Source organism: Hyperolius riggenbachi, chromosome 5, assembly GCF_040937935.1.
Source record: "Hyperolius riggenbachi isolate aHypRig1 chromosome 5, aHypRig1.pri, whole genome shotgun sequence".
Taxonomy (NCBI): domain Eukaryota; kingdom Metazoa; phylum Chordata; class Amphibia; order Anura; family Hyperoliidae; genus Hyperolius; species Hyperolius riggenbachi.
In genome coordinates this window covers 306,935,453-306,950,577 of record NC_090650.1, presented here as the reverse complement: position 1 = coordinate 306,950,577, position 15,125 = coordinate 306,935,453, and the positions used below count along the sequence as shown (strand labels likewise).

Sequence of the window (15,125 nt, the reverse complement as noted above, 5' to 3'; positions counted from 1 at the left end):
ATAAATATTATCATCCTGAAGTGAGAAAGATCTGGGTTAGCAGAGATCAGTTGAAAATATATCACATGTCAAGCAGATATAAGCAATGCCAAATGTTCTTCTTCACTTTCCTGTTCCCTGCTATACTGAAAAATAAAGTTCTTAAAGCTTTATTTGTTCAGTACATTCCCGGCAAAAAGTGAAGAGGGTCATATACCAAAAACACCTTTCTCATAATGAAGGGTTTTGTCAATGCTATGAGCAAGCAGCATTGCAACTGAATGAATCCAGTGTTCATTTCAGTATTAAACATAACGACACAGTAGTTTGCCTTATGTATAAAAAGTATACTGCAGAAAAATGTGCTTATCGTGCACAAATGCTGCCACCTCCGGCGCTAAACCTACCTGGAATGCTGATTTTTTCCGAGGCTCATCCTCATCTTTATTCTCATCTTCTTCTTCCTCTTCACTGTCCGTCTCAAATAAATAATAATCACCGCTTCTGACCACTGAGTAAGATAAAGTAATTACTCACTTCTTACATTAGTACAAAGGTTTGACAATCACAAGGGCTGATGTAGCAGAAAAAGAATAGCATTAGCTGAATTGATAAGATCACTTGATGTAATGGCTGATGGATAATTTCCCCAACTGTCCTACCACCTTGGATAATGCACCGCTTCATATCTTAGGGCCATATTCATGTATATTAAACTTCACCAGAGAAGTAAAGTAAAAATGTAGACAGTATAGATGTTTGTAGATTGCAGTATATTTTAAAGTTTCTAATGTTACCTTATTGGTGTTTGTAGCTGTGTTACAGCAGTGCTTATACACTCTGTAGTCAGGAGGAGCTCCACACCAGAAAGAAGATGAGTGTGCCTCGACCTTCACCTCTGCGTCCACTGAGGTGCTCAAAGCATTCAAGTAGTAAAGAGGTCGGCACCACTCCAAGCATCAGGAAAAGCTCTTTTATTGCATCACCATTGTGGCTTAACAATGACAAACGTTGTTTCGGGCATAGCCCTTTTTCAAATTGCAACAGCCATATGGCTGTTGCAATTTGAAAAAGGGCTATGCCCGAAACAACGTTTGTCATTGTTAAGCCACAATGGTGATGCAATAAAAGAGCTTTTCCTGATGCTTGGAGTGGTGCCGACCTCTTTACTACTTGAATTACAGCAGTGCTTATGCGTGCTAGTTGAGCAATACACCTTTAGCTGTTACATATTTATATGACATTAGCCATATGAAAGAAGTCTTGATTCGTATAATTGTCCACAATGCATCAGTGTGCATCAGGTGGGCATCTATTTAAGTGAGCTGACATTTAAATGGTAGATGCTCTGACACTAGGCAGTAGCTGGCTTATGCAAGGAGGAGCGTCTCAGCCACTTAAAGGCACATACTATTCAAGTACACTGCAGCACAAACATAGCAGAAACTGAAGACCAACGTACCTATCTGTAATATATTAGGAGACACTGGTTTCACATATTTGCAAATGCATGTCATACAGGGACATCATTATTATTAAGGTCCATACAGACGTCGGACTTTTGCGAACGACGGGTCGTTTGAACGTCCCGTCGTTCAGTCGTCCGCACGCGAAATCGGGCGTGTGTACAGACCGGCGGATCGCTCAAACTCAGTCTTATCACCCGAACGACAGTCTGTACACACGCCCGATTTCGCGTGCGGACGACTGAACGACGGGACGTTCAAACGACCCATCGTTCACAAAAGTCCGACGTGTGTATGGGCCTTTATTCTTGATTTATAAAGCACCAACATATTCTGTGGTGCTGTGCAAAGTAGGAAAACAAACAAGGGGTACATAATGAGACAGACAATGATATACATCAAATATGGACACTGGTACAAAATACAGAATTGTTGATTACCATGACAAATGTAACACAATGAATAAAATGTATAACAGAGTGCAAGCTATAATATGAATAACAAATTCCAAGACACAAAAGGGTGAGAGAGCCCTGCCCTTGCGAGCTTACAGTCTAAAGGAATGGGGGGAAACAAGAGGTGGGGCCACACTAAGGCTGTCTCTTGTGTCTGTGACCTGACCTCTACTCGACTTTAGGAACAAGTATCCAGTGTGAATTAGGAATTCCCTTGCATGGAGGATACCCATTAGTCTAAGATACATAAGCCAAGAGCTGCTTGGTTTCAAAGTACTTCCCATTTCCTTGTCAGTCAAGGGAAAAATCATCCCCTCACTTTGAGCAAGACCAGCTAGAGACCTTTACAGAACACTTCTCTGCTGTATGGTTTACTTACCTGGAATTTCACTGGAAGAATAGACTACACTGTGTAAACATGTAGGATAATAACCCTTTGGTAGATAAGGTGGTAGCTCCAAAAGACTAAATCAAGCCAAGAAGTATACATAGGTCATGGATATTCAAAAGCACACTGCACCACCCGCCTATTTCTTATACACCCTGCTGGGTAAAACATTTCCCCTGTCAAAATCCCTCCCCAACATGGATGTCAGAATAGAGGGTGGATTATCCAATCAGTGGGTTTGTAACGAAAAGTATAATACTTTTGGATAGATTTAGCTTTTATTCCAATGTTTAAATACTGTATGTTATGGGCTAGATAATGAAAAAAAAAAAAGAAAACAATAGCACAACCTACACATTATAATAACCTGTAGGGAAAAAAATGAGCATCTGACATGACTGATCAAAAGTGCAAACGAAGAACCACAGACTGTAGAGTGAATGTCTAAATATCGGTTTAGTGCCTGTTAATTAAGAAAGACCATTTACGCCTCCATGTTAGTAACTTATCAATAACCTTATATCCTTGAGCAGAACATATTTTGCATTGACATTACAATTTGTATTTTTCTATCAAGCCTAAGGAAACATAGACACAGCAAAATGAAAGATGGCCAGAACTATGTAATGGCAGCCACAACTTTGCTTTTATCCAGAAGATGAGTGCTAAAGTAACGCATGGACTTCAGCTCAACACCCAGATGATAGCCTCTGGACAGTGAAGGGAAACTGATGAAAAATGATTATTTTGCCCTCATTATTTATCATCCATTAAACATAAATATATTTTTATTTTTGGGGGCAGTAACAGGATGCTTGTTTACAAGGAATAAACAAATCTTAGACCATTTCATTTAATTTCAGAAAACTGACTTATTTGAAATTTGGAAGAAAAAAAAAAGAAAAAGAAAAAAAGGTTTTGGCTCTGTAAAATCAGAAACTACTTAAAACAAGTGATGGCAACTTCATATATGTTGGAAGAGGCATGGCCTGATTGAGATGCACTGGTACACTCTGCAATCAGATATCAGTCCTCTTTAAGCTAATCGTAAATATAAATGTATGCTATAATAATGAGGGCAAAAGCAGTAGGTATACATTGCAAAATGGAGTAGTTCATTTGGGCAATATCATTAGATATTAAGGCATGGAGTTGATGAGCATATAAATAGTGATGGATGGACAGAGATATTGAGGCCACAGTTGGTAAATACAATTACAAAGGATTATTATCAGGCATAGTGTTTGAAATGGAATTAAAGTCTGTGCATTAGCATCATAAAATCATTTCACCTGAATTAGTGGTCCTAAAATATCTGCTGCCCAAATCACTTTTACCCACAATGGGCATGACCAAAATGATACAAAATGTATGTACCAAACCCTAATTTAAATGCTCAAATGATGCATACCCATTGCTGAATTACTATGGATATTATTCAAACTAAATTAGATATTAATAAGAGGCATATTCACCAAGCCAGTGGTTCTGCTGTAAAGCATGTTTCTGAATAAGGCCCTTATTAATAAATGTGTAGAGACCTCAGTTTGTTTATTTTATAATGATGTGACAAATAAATCGGACACATACTGTTGTAACAATTTAGGAATATTAATATATGCAACAACCTTAATTAAAGAAAGCTTTAATATGCTATGTACAAAATTTCAACAATACATGTCCAATTTACACTGTGTAAGATCCATACACATTACCCCTTTGCTGCCAAGGAACAGTTACTCTTCAATATTTCCTTAATTCCATTAGCAACCAAGTGGTTATAATCTAATATGTTGGCCTATATTTGCGCAGCAACAGATTAATTTTAAGATTTTGAGATCAATTTTCATAAGAAATTCAATTTAACTTAGTTAATATCAGGAAACATGGGCCAACATCAACCATTACGTTCTAAAAAGAGATGGGTCTCATCAATAATGTAAACGTTTATTTGGAAAAGAGAAACACTGGCATAGTTTGCTTGTGACTCCACAGATTTTGTCTTGTAGTACCCAGTAATTGGTTGGTTGTATTAAAATTAAACGCGACTGCAATTTTTAATATGCATGGTAACTTTTAGAGCAAATTTAAACCACATAATTTTCAATATAATTTGTGTGTGACCATAAAAATTGGAAGGGGGTATGGCATCTGATTATACAGCAAATTATTGCACAATTTCTGTGTTAAAGCAGAACTACAATCAAAATGTCTCCACTGCTACTGTAATAGCTTTACAATGATCTTATCCTGGGATATTTAGCAATATACCACAGTGACCCCAAGTGAGCTGGACAGGCTACTGGAAGACTGTCATTTTATCTCAGGCTGCATAAGATAAGACTTTACTCATAGCAGTAACCTTCTGTGTGCAAGTTACATTGGATTTAAAGGGGGTTATAACATCCAAGAAAATTGACTAAAAATAGTTAGTGTCCCACATATATATGTAAACCTCTTTCTTTCTAAAATGGGCCCTTATATGTCACCTATTTTTTTATATTTTTTAATTGGTCTGTGTGACTTTACTGAACTGTGCCAAACTGTGCAGTGCCAACAGTGAGAAATTTACAGTATATATTACTTTTAGCTACAGTAACAAGGTTACCTCAAAATGCAAATAAAAGAAACCCACTTCAGATAAGGACACTGACTAGAAAGTCAACTGACCTCCCCCCCTCCCCATTTGAAGAGTTTACACAGTGATCAGCCTGTTATCTAGGTAATGTTTGCTGTGGGACGGACCGTAATCTGTAAAATAAGCAGTAAATTAACATTGAGCTGGGTGAAAAAAAAAAAAAGAAAGGGCAGTAGTGATGTCACTTTTGGCATCACAGAGAAACAGTAAAAATGGGAACCAGCAGAATTATAATTTTCTTTTTTCATATCACATTTTTCTAAAATCTACTATAAACACTAAACACAACAGGATAGGTAAGCTAAATAAATATTCTTTTTGGATGATTTATTTTATTACAGCTATTATGGACTTTCATTCCCCTTTATCAGTTTTGCTTGGCTACAAAGCTCTCTGATTTAACCAGATATTACATTGTTATGGAAGATGTCTGCTTCCAGTACTAGCTACTGTGACTGAGGGATAAAGATTTAGTTAATTGACAGTTGACTTTAGATTACATTCAGATGCCACATATGTGCCCCTTGATTCCGATTAAAACAAAATATTTTGATTTTGTAAATATATTTTGGCTTGGTTTTGTCTTAGATAGTGTATATCTCAACATATTCTGTGGAGTGACACATTTTAAACCATGCAGAGAAAACAAACAGTGGATTCTGGTCAAGGATATAAGGCGTAAATCCATATATTTTACAAATGATTAAGAAAACCTACTGGAAGCATGATCAACCCAAGGCCGCCACCACTGCTTTTTTTTGCCCTTGACTTTCTCTTTGTCTGCTTCTCCTAAAATGAAATATGGTCATACATTAATTAAAAGAAATATGTCAATGAAAAGTTTTATACATCAAAGTAAATTTCAGAAAATATATACAATTATATTTATGTGTATGACGGATTAAAGTTATAAACCATTTTGCAGTAAGGTCTGTGAGAGGTATAGATGTATCTCTTATTGGACCTGAACCAATTCCCTTTTTCTCCAAAGTTTTCTCCTAGGTGATATTTTCATAGTATAAATGAAATAAATTTTAAGCCACCAGCAAGCAAGAAAATACTAAAAAAATAATTCTGACAGTACTTCTTCATCTACTTTGTGGTACTTTTTTAATTGCAGAGTGCAAAATTATTTTAAACAGAAGAGGAAAAGTATCTCCTAGTCAAAAACTTGAACTGGATCAGGTCTATTATATCTTGACAATGAATGGCCATGAACTGCTTACTTCAAATCCAGAACATATTTTTATTTATTTAACAATGAACTACATCCTTTTATTTCAGTATGTTTTAGGATATATTTGGTGCTCTTTGCTAAAATAAAATTTACAGTTTATCAACTATATTTTGCCAACAAAACTCTATGAATTTACTGTTGATTTTGGTATAGAATCTTTAGAGAGTTTGCTCATCTATTGTCGCCCTTACTCGAGAATGTTGTTTTTCAATTTGTATTTATTTATTTTTTTGCACTGAAATGTATTTTTAGAATATTAAGCAATGTAAATTGAAAGTGGAACTAAACCCAGAACTTCCTCGCTGCTGTAAAAGCCACACGATGATAACCTTTATAAAAAATAAATCTTCATTACAATTTATGGAAGTTTTTTTTTTTATTGAAGTTTTGCTTGGTTTCACACTTGTAGAAAGCACTGAAAGGGTTAAGCCTCAGTGTTTACTATATGGAGAGCTGCCTAGACAAAGTATTCCTTCAGTCTATTCTCAGTTGCTGATAAGAACTAATTAAACAGGCTGACCTACCTAAGCAAACACAGAACCCAGAGAAGTGAATTTCTTAAGCAACTATGGCCCATATGCAATTACCTTTTTCTTCTCAGTTTTCTTCTAGGTGATATTTTCAAACTTGTCAGTAAAATGCTTTTAAAACCACCAGCAAGCAAGAAAATGCTCAAAATAATTTTGATAGTGCTTTTTCAACTACTTTTGGTACTTTTTCAATTGCAAAACGATGAAAAGTTATCTTAAACAGAAGATGAAAATGTATCTCCAAGAAGAAAACTCTAAAGCAAAAGTTAATTGCATGTGGGCCTATATGTAGAATAAAGATTTTTCATTGCGTGCTGTGCAAGAGCTCGAATCCATTTTAGTAACAAGTTCTGCAACATTGAAACAATGTGTGTTGAGAGGATAATTTTATTAAATTCTACAGCCACTGAAATTACAGTGTATCATACAACCCTTAAGCATAATTAGAACATCACTATTGTAGATGTTCTGTTACATATATTCCTAGTCTGAGGAAATAAGTGTATTCTTATAGAGTATTAATTATTTAAATTAGCCGAGGAACATAATTTCTTTTATATTAAACGGGCAGTTAAAGCTCAAGAAAAAACAAACATCCCTTCACGTTTCACCCCACTCTACAACAGATTATGAGTTGTCAAAATATTTGAAGCAGGTATAACCTCACAGGAATTCATATTAAAATTCCAGCAATTATATGGAAATGGCTTGTTCCAGGATCTTTAGGAAGGTCGATGTTGTGCCATCATAGCACCCTATCAACTTCCACGGTGGTTGAAGATTGGCATATACAGGTTCTAACCTTCTTTAGCACATGTTTCATTGGGAGGGGGTATGATTACAGCTGTTGCTTATCCCCATCCTCACCATTCTCAATAGGAGAATGTGTGGCTAATTGACCTTTCCACATGAAATGGAAGGGTGCATTGAATTGTGAAGATGGAGCCTGGCTTGGCTGTCAGTCAATCTGTTCTGGGTAGCAGAAAGAAGATGTGTTATGAAGCCTAAGATCATATTACACATTTTACTTCTTATGTCTATGAATCTATAGTTAATGTATTGGCAAACAAGTTGTGTTTATTATTATTATATCTTTTTTTGTTGAACTAAACTTTTAGAAGGTTGTGGGTAAAGAGGATGTGTCCCTAATTTTAAAGCACGTCTTATGCAAAATTAAAGTTCAGTACTTACAGTATAGAAGGCTATCTTACTGGAAGAGACCCTGCTAAAGTGTTGAGAAAGGGATTAAACCATTAGTAGCACTCTTTACTGCAGCAACAGTCACACTATTTGAGTACCACGGGTCGCACTAATAGCGTAAGGGTCCCATGGACGGTTGTGCAATGTTTCCCGCCTGACACAGCGTTTGTCGTTTCAAGTGAATGGGCAGTGCCATTATGATCATTTTCTGCTGTTTACCGTCTTTTGCACAAATGCCATGTTTTTTTGCTATTTTCCCCCGTTGTTTATGCCTACCCAGGAAGCAACATGGTGCTTTTAGGGTGGCTTACCACCGCGTCTCTGTGCACTCTGTGCATGAAAATAATTTAATGAGATGCTTCCAGAAACCTGTGTGAACAGGCCCAAACTCACGGTGTACAATCCCGGAAATAAGGGTAATATTTCCAATTGTTCTGTCTGTGCACGGCAACATTACCTCACTCTTCTGCAGCAAGACCTCATAAATGGTTTTAAAGTGTTTATTGCCATATTGTATTAAATGTAATGGACACAATCTCGTGCCCGTTACTTTTTTGTTAGTAAGTAATATAAGCATTTGTGTATCTGTATTTTTGTTTCTCTGATTATGATTAATCCGTTTTAACTCATTTGGAAACTTGGTTCATTTTAAATTGCTTATTTTTGCATAGGAAATAATTGAAACATAAACTTTTGGAACATTTTACCATAAGCTTACCTTCATCATCATCATCTTCCTGTTTTGGAATTTCATGGCCTTCTCCTGATTCTTGAGCCAGACTTAACATTCTCTCTTTACCTTTTTTATATTTTTCCTGCCTGGCTTTAATGCGATCCATCCTGGTAAAATGGAAAAATATTATCGTATCTGGCAAGCACAATAGGAGACAGTGCAAACTGTTTAAAAAAAAATTAAAAAATTAATTATATATCAGATTCATGAAAACTGTAATTTTTTTAATTGTCCTAAACCTGATTAAGTATGTACAGAAAAACACACTAAGTGAAAACTTCTCTCTTTACAGTCTCAGGGCCATAGGCTAAGACTTTTAGCAGTGGCTGGATAGTGTAATGGTTAAGGGCTCTGCCTCTGACACAGGAGACCTGAGTTTGAATCTCGGCTCTGCCTGTTAAGTAAGCCAGCACCTATTCAGTAGGAGACCTTGGGCAAGACTCCCTAACACTGCTACTGCCTATAGAGGGCATCCTAGTGGCTGGAGCTCTGGCGCTTTGAGTCCGCCAGGAGAAAAGCGTGATATAAATGTTCTGTGTTTGTTTGTTTGTTTTATAAAGGAGAGATGCAAATGCACATACTGTCTCTTGAGTTGGTCCATAGACTTTTTCTCCTCTTCCAGTCTAGCCTTTACAGCTTTGACAATTGTTGCTTGAAACAGTTCTGCACCTCTGAAAAAGAAGAAAAGTAAAAATCAGAAGTTTTCCACAAAAATAGTTTACTGCAAATCAGACCTTATTACCTTGTATATATGTATTAGTCTTTCATTCTATCTCTAAATCTTTCAGGAAATGTAGCACAACACTGCTAAAATGTAAGTGTTTAAATGGCGTGTACATTGCAGATTATTGCATAGCATTGTGTTATTTTAATATAGCTTATTTATCTTATTTTATAATAAATAACTAGTCCTGAGAAAAAGAAAGTATACCCTCCTTTAATTGTAAGGTTTTGTATATCAGAACATAGTACACAAGCAGGACCTAAGAATAGGTAAATACAACCTCTGATGAAGAGCAACACATAGCATATTACATTACAAAATTATTACATAATTACATAATTAGTTAACAAATTTTGTTTTGTCAGTTTGCTGGTCTGCTCGTGGTTGAATCATGGTGTGTGCTGTTTTATCAATTTTAAGGCGATGACAAGGAGGAAAGACATAAGCCATTATCTATGATGGTTTAAAAGGAAATTTCAAAACAAGAAGACAACTGCCAAGCTTCCCAGGAGTGGAGCTTGCAGCAAATTCACCCCAGTCACACCATGCAATGTTCAAAAAAAAAAATTTGACCCCCCCCCCCCCACACACACACACACACACACAAGAACTACATCTCAGACTTTACAGACCTTAGTTACAGTAAACCTTAAGTGACCTTAAAAAAAAAGACTAAGATACTTACCCAAGAAGAGGGAAGTTCCCTGCCTTGTTCAACTGCTGTCCCCTGGTGAAGATATTCGAACAGGTTGGTTGAATAAAACTTTGGGACTCCTTGTGCAGGCTTTGGAAGTACTTGCATCCTCGAGTTCTTCCGAAGATGAGTAAATTGTATAGCGCACCTGCAAGTAGGTGCTCTCACATGCGTAGTACAAATGCTCCTATCGGGGATGAGAGTGCTTCCAAAGCTTGCTGAGGAGTCCCCAAAGTGCAAATTTTGAACAGGCAACAGTGGTGGTGCGAGAGCACAGAGAGAGGACCAGGAAAGCTTCTTTATTTTTAGATAAGAATCTAAGTCCTTTTTTAGGTTGCTTCTGATTTACTTTAACATATTATATGTTAAAGTTAAGGAAAGAACAATTAGAAAAAAACTGATCAATTTGACCTGTTTGGAAGGGTTGCCAGAAAGAACATAGCAGCATAGCTTAGGTTTGCAAAGGTCTCTTAAAACAAACCACAAGACACTGAAACAATGTCTGTTGGACAGACAAGACAACCACTGAGATATCTGTCCATAATACAGCACAAACACCTCATACCAACTATCATATATTGTGGTAGAGGAAGATGTGTGCTTGTTTTGCAGCAACAGCACCTCGTAACCTTGTAGTTACTGAGTTGACCTTGAACTCCTCTGTATATTAAAGTATTTTAGAGTCAAAAGTTAGGTTATATGTCTGCAAATTAAAGCAAGTTTTGCATAAAGAAATACCTACAATCCTCAATAAACCAAAACAGTTGTTGTGAACAGGAGGGGCCAAATTCACCCACAACAATGATTAGAGCCATGCAGAAATGGTTATTTCACATTATTGCTGCCAAATTTGTAGTGTTGGGCGAACACCTGGATGTTCGGGAACGTTCGCCGAACATGGCCGCGTCACGCGTACCCTCGTATGCGTCATCACGCAGAGGACGTGAAGTCAGAGAAAGGGCGGAAGTACCACAAGGGTACTACTGCTGAACCGCCCGCTGCCCGGCCTCCCTCAACGCGTCACTCTCCGGACTCCTCCTCCTCACTCACTTCACAGTGCCACTGCCAGCCACTACCACCGGTACTATTTTACTTTCCTTAAACTTTTGTATGGGGAAGTGGGCAGAGGGGGGAGCGCTAGCGGAGGGGGTGGGGGGAATTTCCGACCCCCCCCCCGCGATCGGGGCATGCTCCCCCCTTATGCCTGCGACCCCATAGGGGGGCCGTATTCGGCCGAACAGTGCCCTGTTCGGCCGAACAGGGGCCCTGTTCGGCCAGGCATTGAGCCGTTCGGGCGAACCCGAACAGTTTGGCCGAACACCACCAGGTGTTCGGCCGAACTCGAACATCACCCGAACAGGGTGATGTTCTGCAGAACCCGAACAGTGGCGAACACTGTTCGCCCAACACTACAAATTTGGTTCTGCAATCGATTAAATCATGGTGTATGCTTAGTTTTTATAAATCTTGGATTAATATTTGTTGAATCCTAAACAGGATTCCTAAGTGCTTTCAATTGCTGTGCTCTGTTTTCCCCAAAAACCTTATGAGGCCAAACAAAAAAAATGTAATATTATTAAAAATAACTTTAATGTGTAAACATTTAAAGAAAACTTAAAGGGAACGTTCGCGCTGAGTATAAAAAAAACCTGCACTTACCTGGGGCTTCCTCCAGCTCCTGGCAGTGTGCCCTCGTAGCAGCTCCTCTCCCTCTCGGCATCCAGCGGTGAAGAAGCCGACCTCGCCAGGTCGGCTTCCGGGTCGGCTTCATGTGCGCTCCACGGCGGGGGGTCACGTGGTGTAGGGACGTCATCGGGTTTCTACTGCGCATGCGCAGAACTACTGCGCCTGTGCAGTAGAGACCCGGTGACGTCACCGCTGGACGCCGACAGGGAGAGGAGCTGCTACGAGGGCACAGATCGACTGGAGAAGCTGGAGGAAGCCCCAGGTAAGTGCAGGTTTTTTCTTATGTTCAGCGCGGATCTTCCCTTTAAGGGAAGGCGGTGGAAGTACAAGTGAAAGGTGAAAATAGAATATTGTACAAAAGTCAATTTATTTCAGTAATTCAACTTAAAAGGTGAAACTAATATATGGAATAGGAACCCTTTGCAGGTGTTTTGGATTAATTAGCTGATCAGAGTCTGAAACTTTGAGCCTAGAATATTAAACATTTCCCCAATATTCTAATGATATGAGATTTTGATTTTCGGGTTTTCATCATAAACTGTAAGCCATAATCAAAATAATAAATCAAGGCTTGAAATATCTTGCTTTGCATGTAATGAGTCTAATTACTGATGCCCACTCGTCTCCGGTTTCACAGTCTGATAAGAGATACTAAAGAGTAAATCTAATATTCCTGATAAGCACTATCTTGCATTGGCCCAGATTAGATCCTAAGTCTACAGTCACTTACAGCACATTTGTCCTATAGCCAAACTATTAGAGTGTGATATATTTGTAAGACCAGGCCCAGAGAAAACATGTTTATCAGAGATCCAATCAGACCTCTTTTGCCTTAAATCACAGGTATTCTCAATTCAAAATATGAAACCATGGTGCAAATATTTCACGTTTCCTCAATTGGAGGAAAAGATATTGGAAGGTAATAACCTAATACGTAAGTTAGTGGTCAGGGAAGTATGGAGAGGTTCTCATATAATGACGATATATCACGTCAAGTACGTGTTTATATTGGGTCAACCCTGTAGGGTATGTGGGGCATGCCCGAAATGTGGTTTTCCGAGTGCAGATATGGTTCACTGTCTCTGGTCCTGTGATAAGATTGCCAAATATTGGAAGGCTGTTATGCTATATATTAACATTGTTTGTAAGAGATCTGCTGCAAAGGATCCTTTATTATGCTTATTCAATTATGAAGAAACGCCAGCCACCACGGGACTTCCAAAGGCTAGGTTTACAGATTTAGCAGATCTCATCTTAAATTAATTACAGCAAGCAAGGCAATATATAATCAGTGGCTCTACCACACGACACCAAGCATTTGGGATCTTAAGGAGGAACTGGCACATCTGTTGGCAATCGAGAGGCTGGATGCCATGCTAAACAAGGAAGCAAAAATCAAATCAATTTTTAAAAAATAGAGGTCTTGTTGAGAAAACACTTTCTGGGATGGACTTGAAAAGGTTTATGTCTCCCTTTCAACTTACCTCTTGGTATTGCACAGATGAGCTCTCAGGCACTTTGGGGTGAACTGGAAATTTCAAGGTCACCTTGCTGAAGCTGATCTCTTTAAGTCTGCAGATTTGAGTACTCTAGTGACTATTTTGCTACTCTAGCTAATGGGGTAGAGTGTAATAACTATGACAGCTCTGTTATCATGAGAGAGAAATAATTGGGAGGGTTGAAGTTGGGTGCTGGGGGGAGGGGAAGATGATCTAAATTTATTGTTGTGCATATTCTAATGCATAAATACACCCGTATTTAGTCTTTAGTCTACAGTTTACCATGTCTTATAACCATTTTAAAATCCAATAAAAGTTTGTTAAAGGGACTCCGAGCACCTCTCATGGGCATACCTTTAAGACTCCGATCAGTACTGCAACGTACTTAAAGATGCATACCTTTCTGTAGCTTGTGCTCTCCTCTTTCATTTGATGCCTGAATCACCATTCTACACCAAATAGTTTTCGTTCAATTTTAATTTAAAAATTGCGGCTGCCATCTTGGCTATGTTATAACATCAGGGTCACCCCTGTCTTCTTTGCATCACTGAATGGAGCAGGAAGAGGAAGTGACACGCATAGCCATTGCAAGAGGCTCGATCAGAGGGGTCATAGTACGACTTTGTTGGAAGTCGTCTTGCTTAAAGGCATGCCCATGAGAAGTGCTCGTAGTCCCTTTAAATAAAAGTTGAATTACTGAAATAAATGGACTTTTGTACGATATTCTAATTTATCTAGTTTCACCTGTATATTCTTCTTTTTTTAAAGTACCAAGCCAATCTTTGTAATAAAGAATGACCTCTCTTTACATACCTTGATGCAAGAATCTGAGAAGATTTGATGTCGGCAACAACATGTAGGAAGTAGTAACTCATAAAAACTCTTCTTTGTAATAAGAGAAATGCAAAACAGATACTGTCCCAGATGATCCCCGCCTCTCCACTTGGCAACTGGCAATTTTTCTGGTCCGTAGCTTAAAAAAAAAATTAGACAATGTTTCATTATTGCACAAAACATTCTGCTGTTTCTCAGCATTAATATAGTATTAAAGGATAACTTAAGTGAGAAGAATATGGATGCTGCCATATGCATTTCCTTTTAAACAATACCAGTTGCCTGACAGCTCTGCAGATCTATTTGGCTGCATCAGTGTCTGAATAACAACAGAAACAAGCATGCAACTAATCTTGTGAGATCTAACAATAATGTCATTCTGGGAATACATGGTTTGTTTCTGCCACAGATAGATGGCTCGATAGATCATTTCCGACATGTCCGATCTCCCGTTCGATCGTTTTGCCGCTTTCTGCTAAAGGGGGCTGATAGAAACCTGAGGTAAGTGGCAGTTTTTATCCATAGCAGAACCCCCACAGAACTCCTTTAAGTTTTATAGCCTCATAGCCTGTATGCAGATTACCTTACTGTATAGAAAACTGTTATTTCCATTCCATAAGATAATAGTATAATTTGAGGATGCGATCTGAACATCCATGCTCTATTGAGACATTAACTGTCTCAGTACAGCATAGATGTTCCTTCAGGAAGAGGTTAAGCTTTTACCCTTTATTCACATAGGGAAACTGCTCAGTGATTTACAGTCCTCCAATTATCTCCCATTACTGTAATCCCTTATCTGAGCTGACCAGTGCTGGATAAACTGGACCTTATACCTTATAAGAGATGCTTCCAATGGCACTTATAGCCACCAGGAATGACCATCCATCTATCTCAGTACAGATGATATCTATGCTGAGGCAACAACCAGCCCTTATATTTCCTATTGTACATTATTAAGCTAGGGGTGGTAAATCTTCAAATCGTTATGTCAACCATTTCCTGAACTTTGTCATGAAAGAAGGAAACTTTTCACGTAATCCTCAATGATAAAGATTTTAT

General features: G+C 38.2%; 1 protein-coding gene across 11 annotated transcripts in view; it reads right to left on the bottom strand.

The window, feature by feature from the left end:
* The window catches only part of PIEZO2 (piezo type mechanosensitive ion channel component 2), a 474,955-nt gene that overhangs the window by 114,502 nt on the left and 345,328 nt on the right, over positions 1-15,125 (bottom strand). For all 11 annotated transcript variants that reach the window (XM_068237153.1, XM_068237160.1, XM_068237158.1 and 8 more), the window contains 5 exons: positions 14,043-14,202; positions 9,208-9,297; positions 8,612-8,733; positions 5,644-5,715; positions 387-490 (listed from right to left, as the gene is read on the bottom strand). In XM_068237153.1, coding sequence (XP_068093254.1) covers positions 387-490; positions 5,644-5,715; positions 8,612-8,733; positions 9,208-9,297; positions 14,043-14,202 — 548 coding nt within the window. The remainder of the gene's footprint in view (positions 1-386; positions 491-5,643; positions 5,716-8,611; positions 8,734-9,207; positions 9,298-14,042; positions 14,203-15,125) is intronic.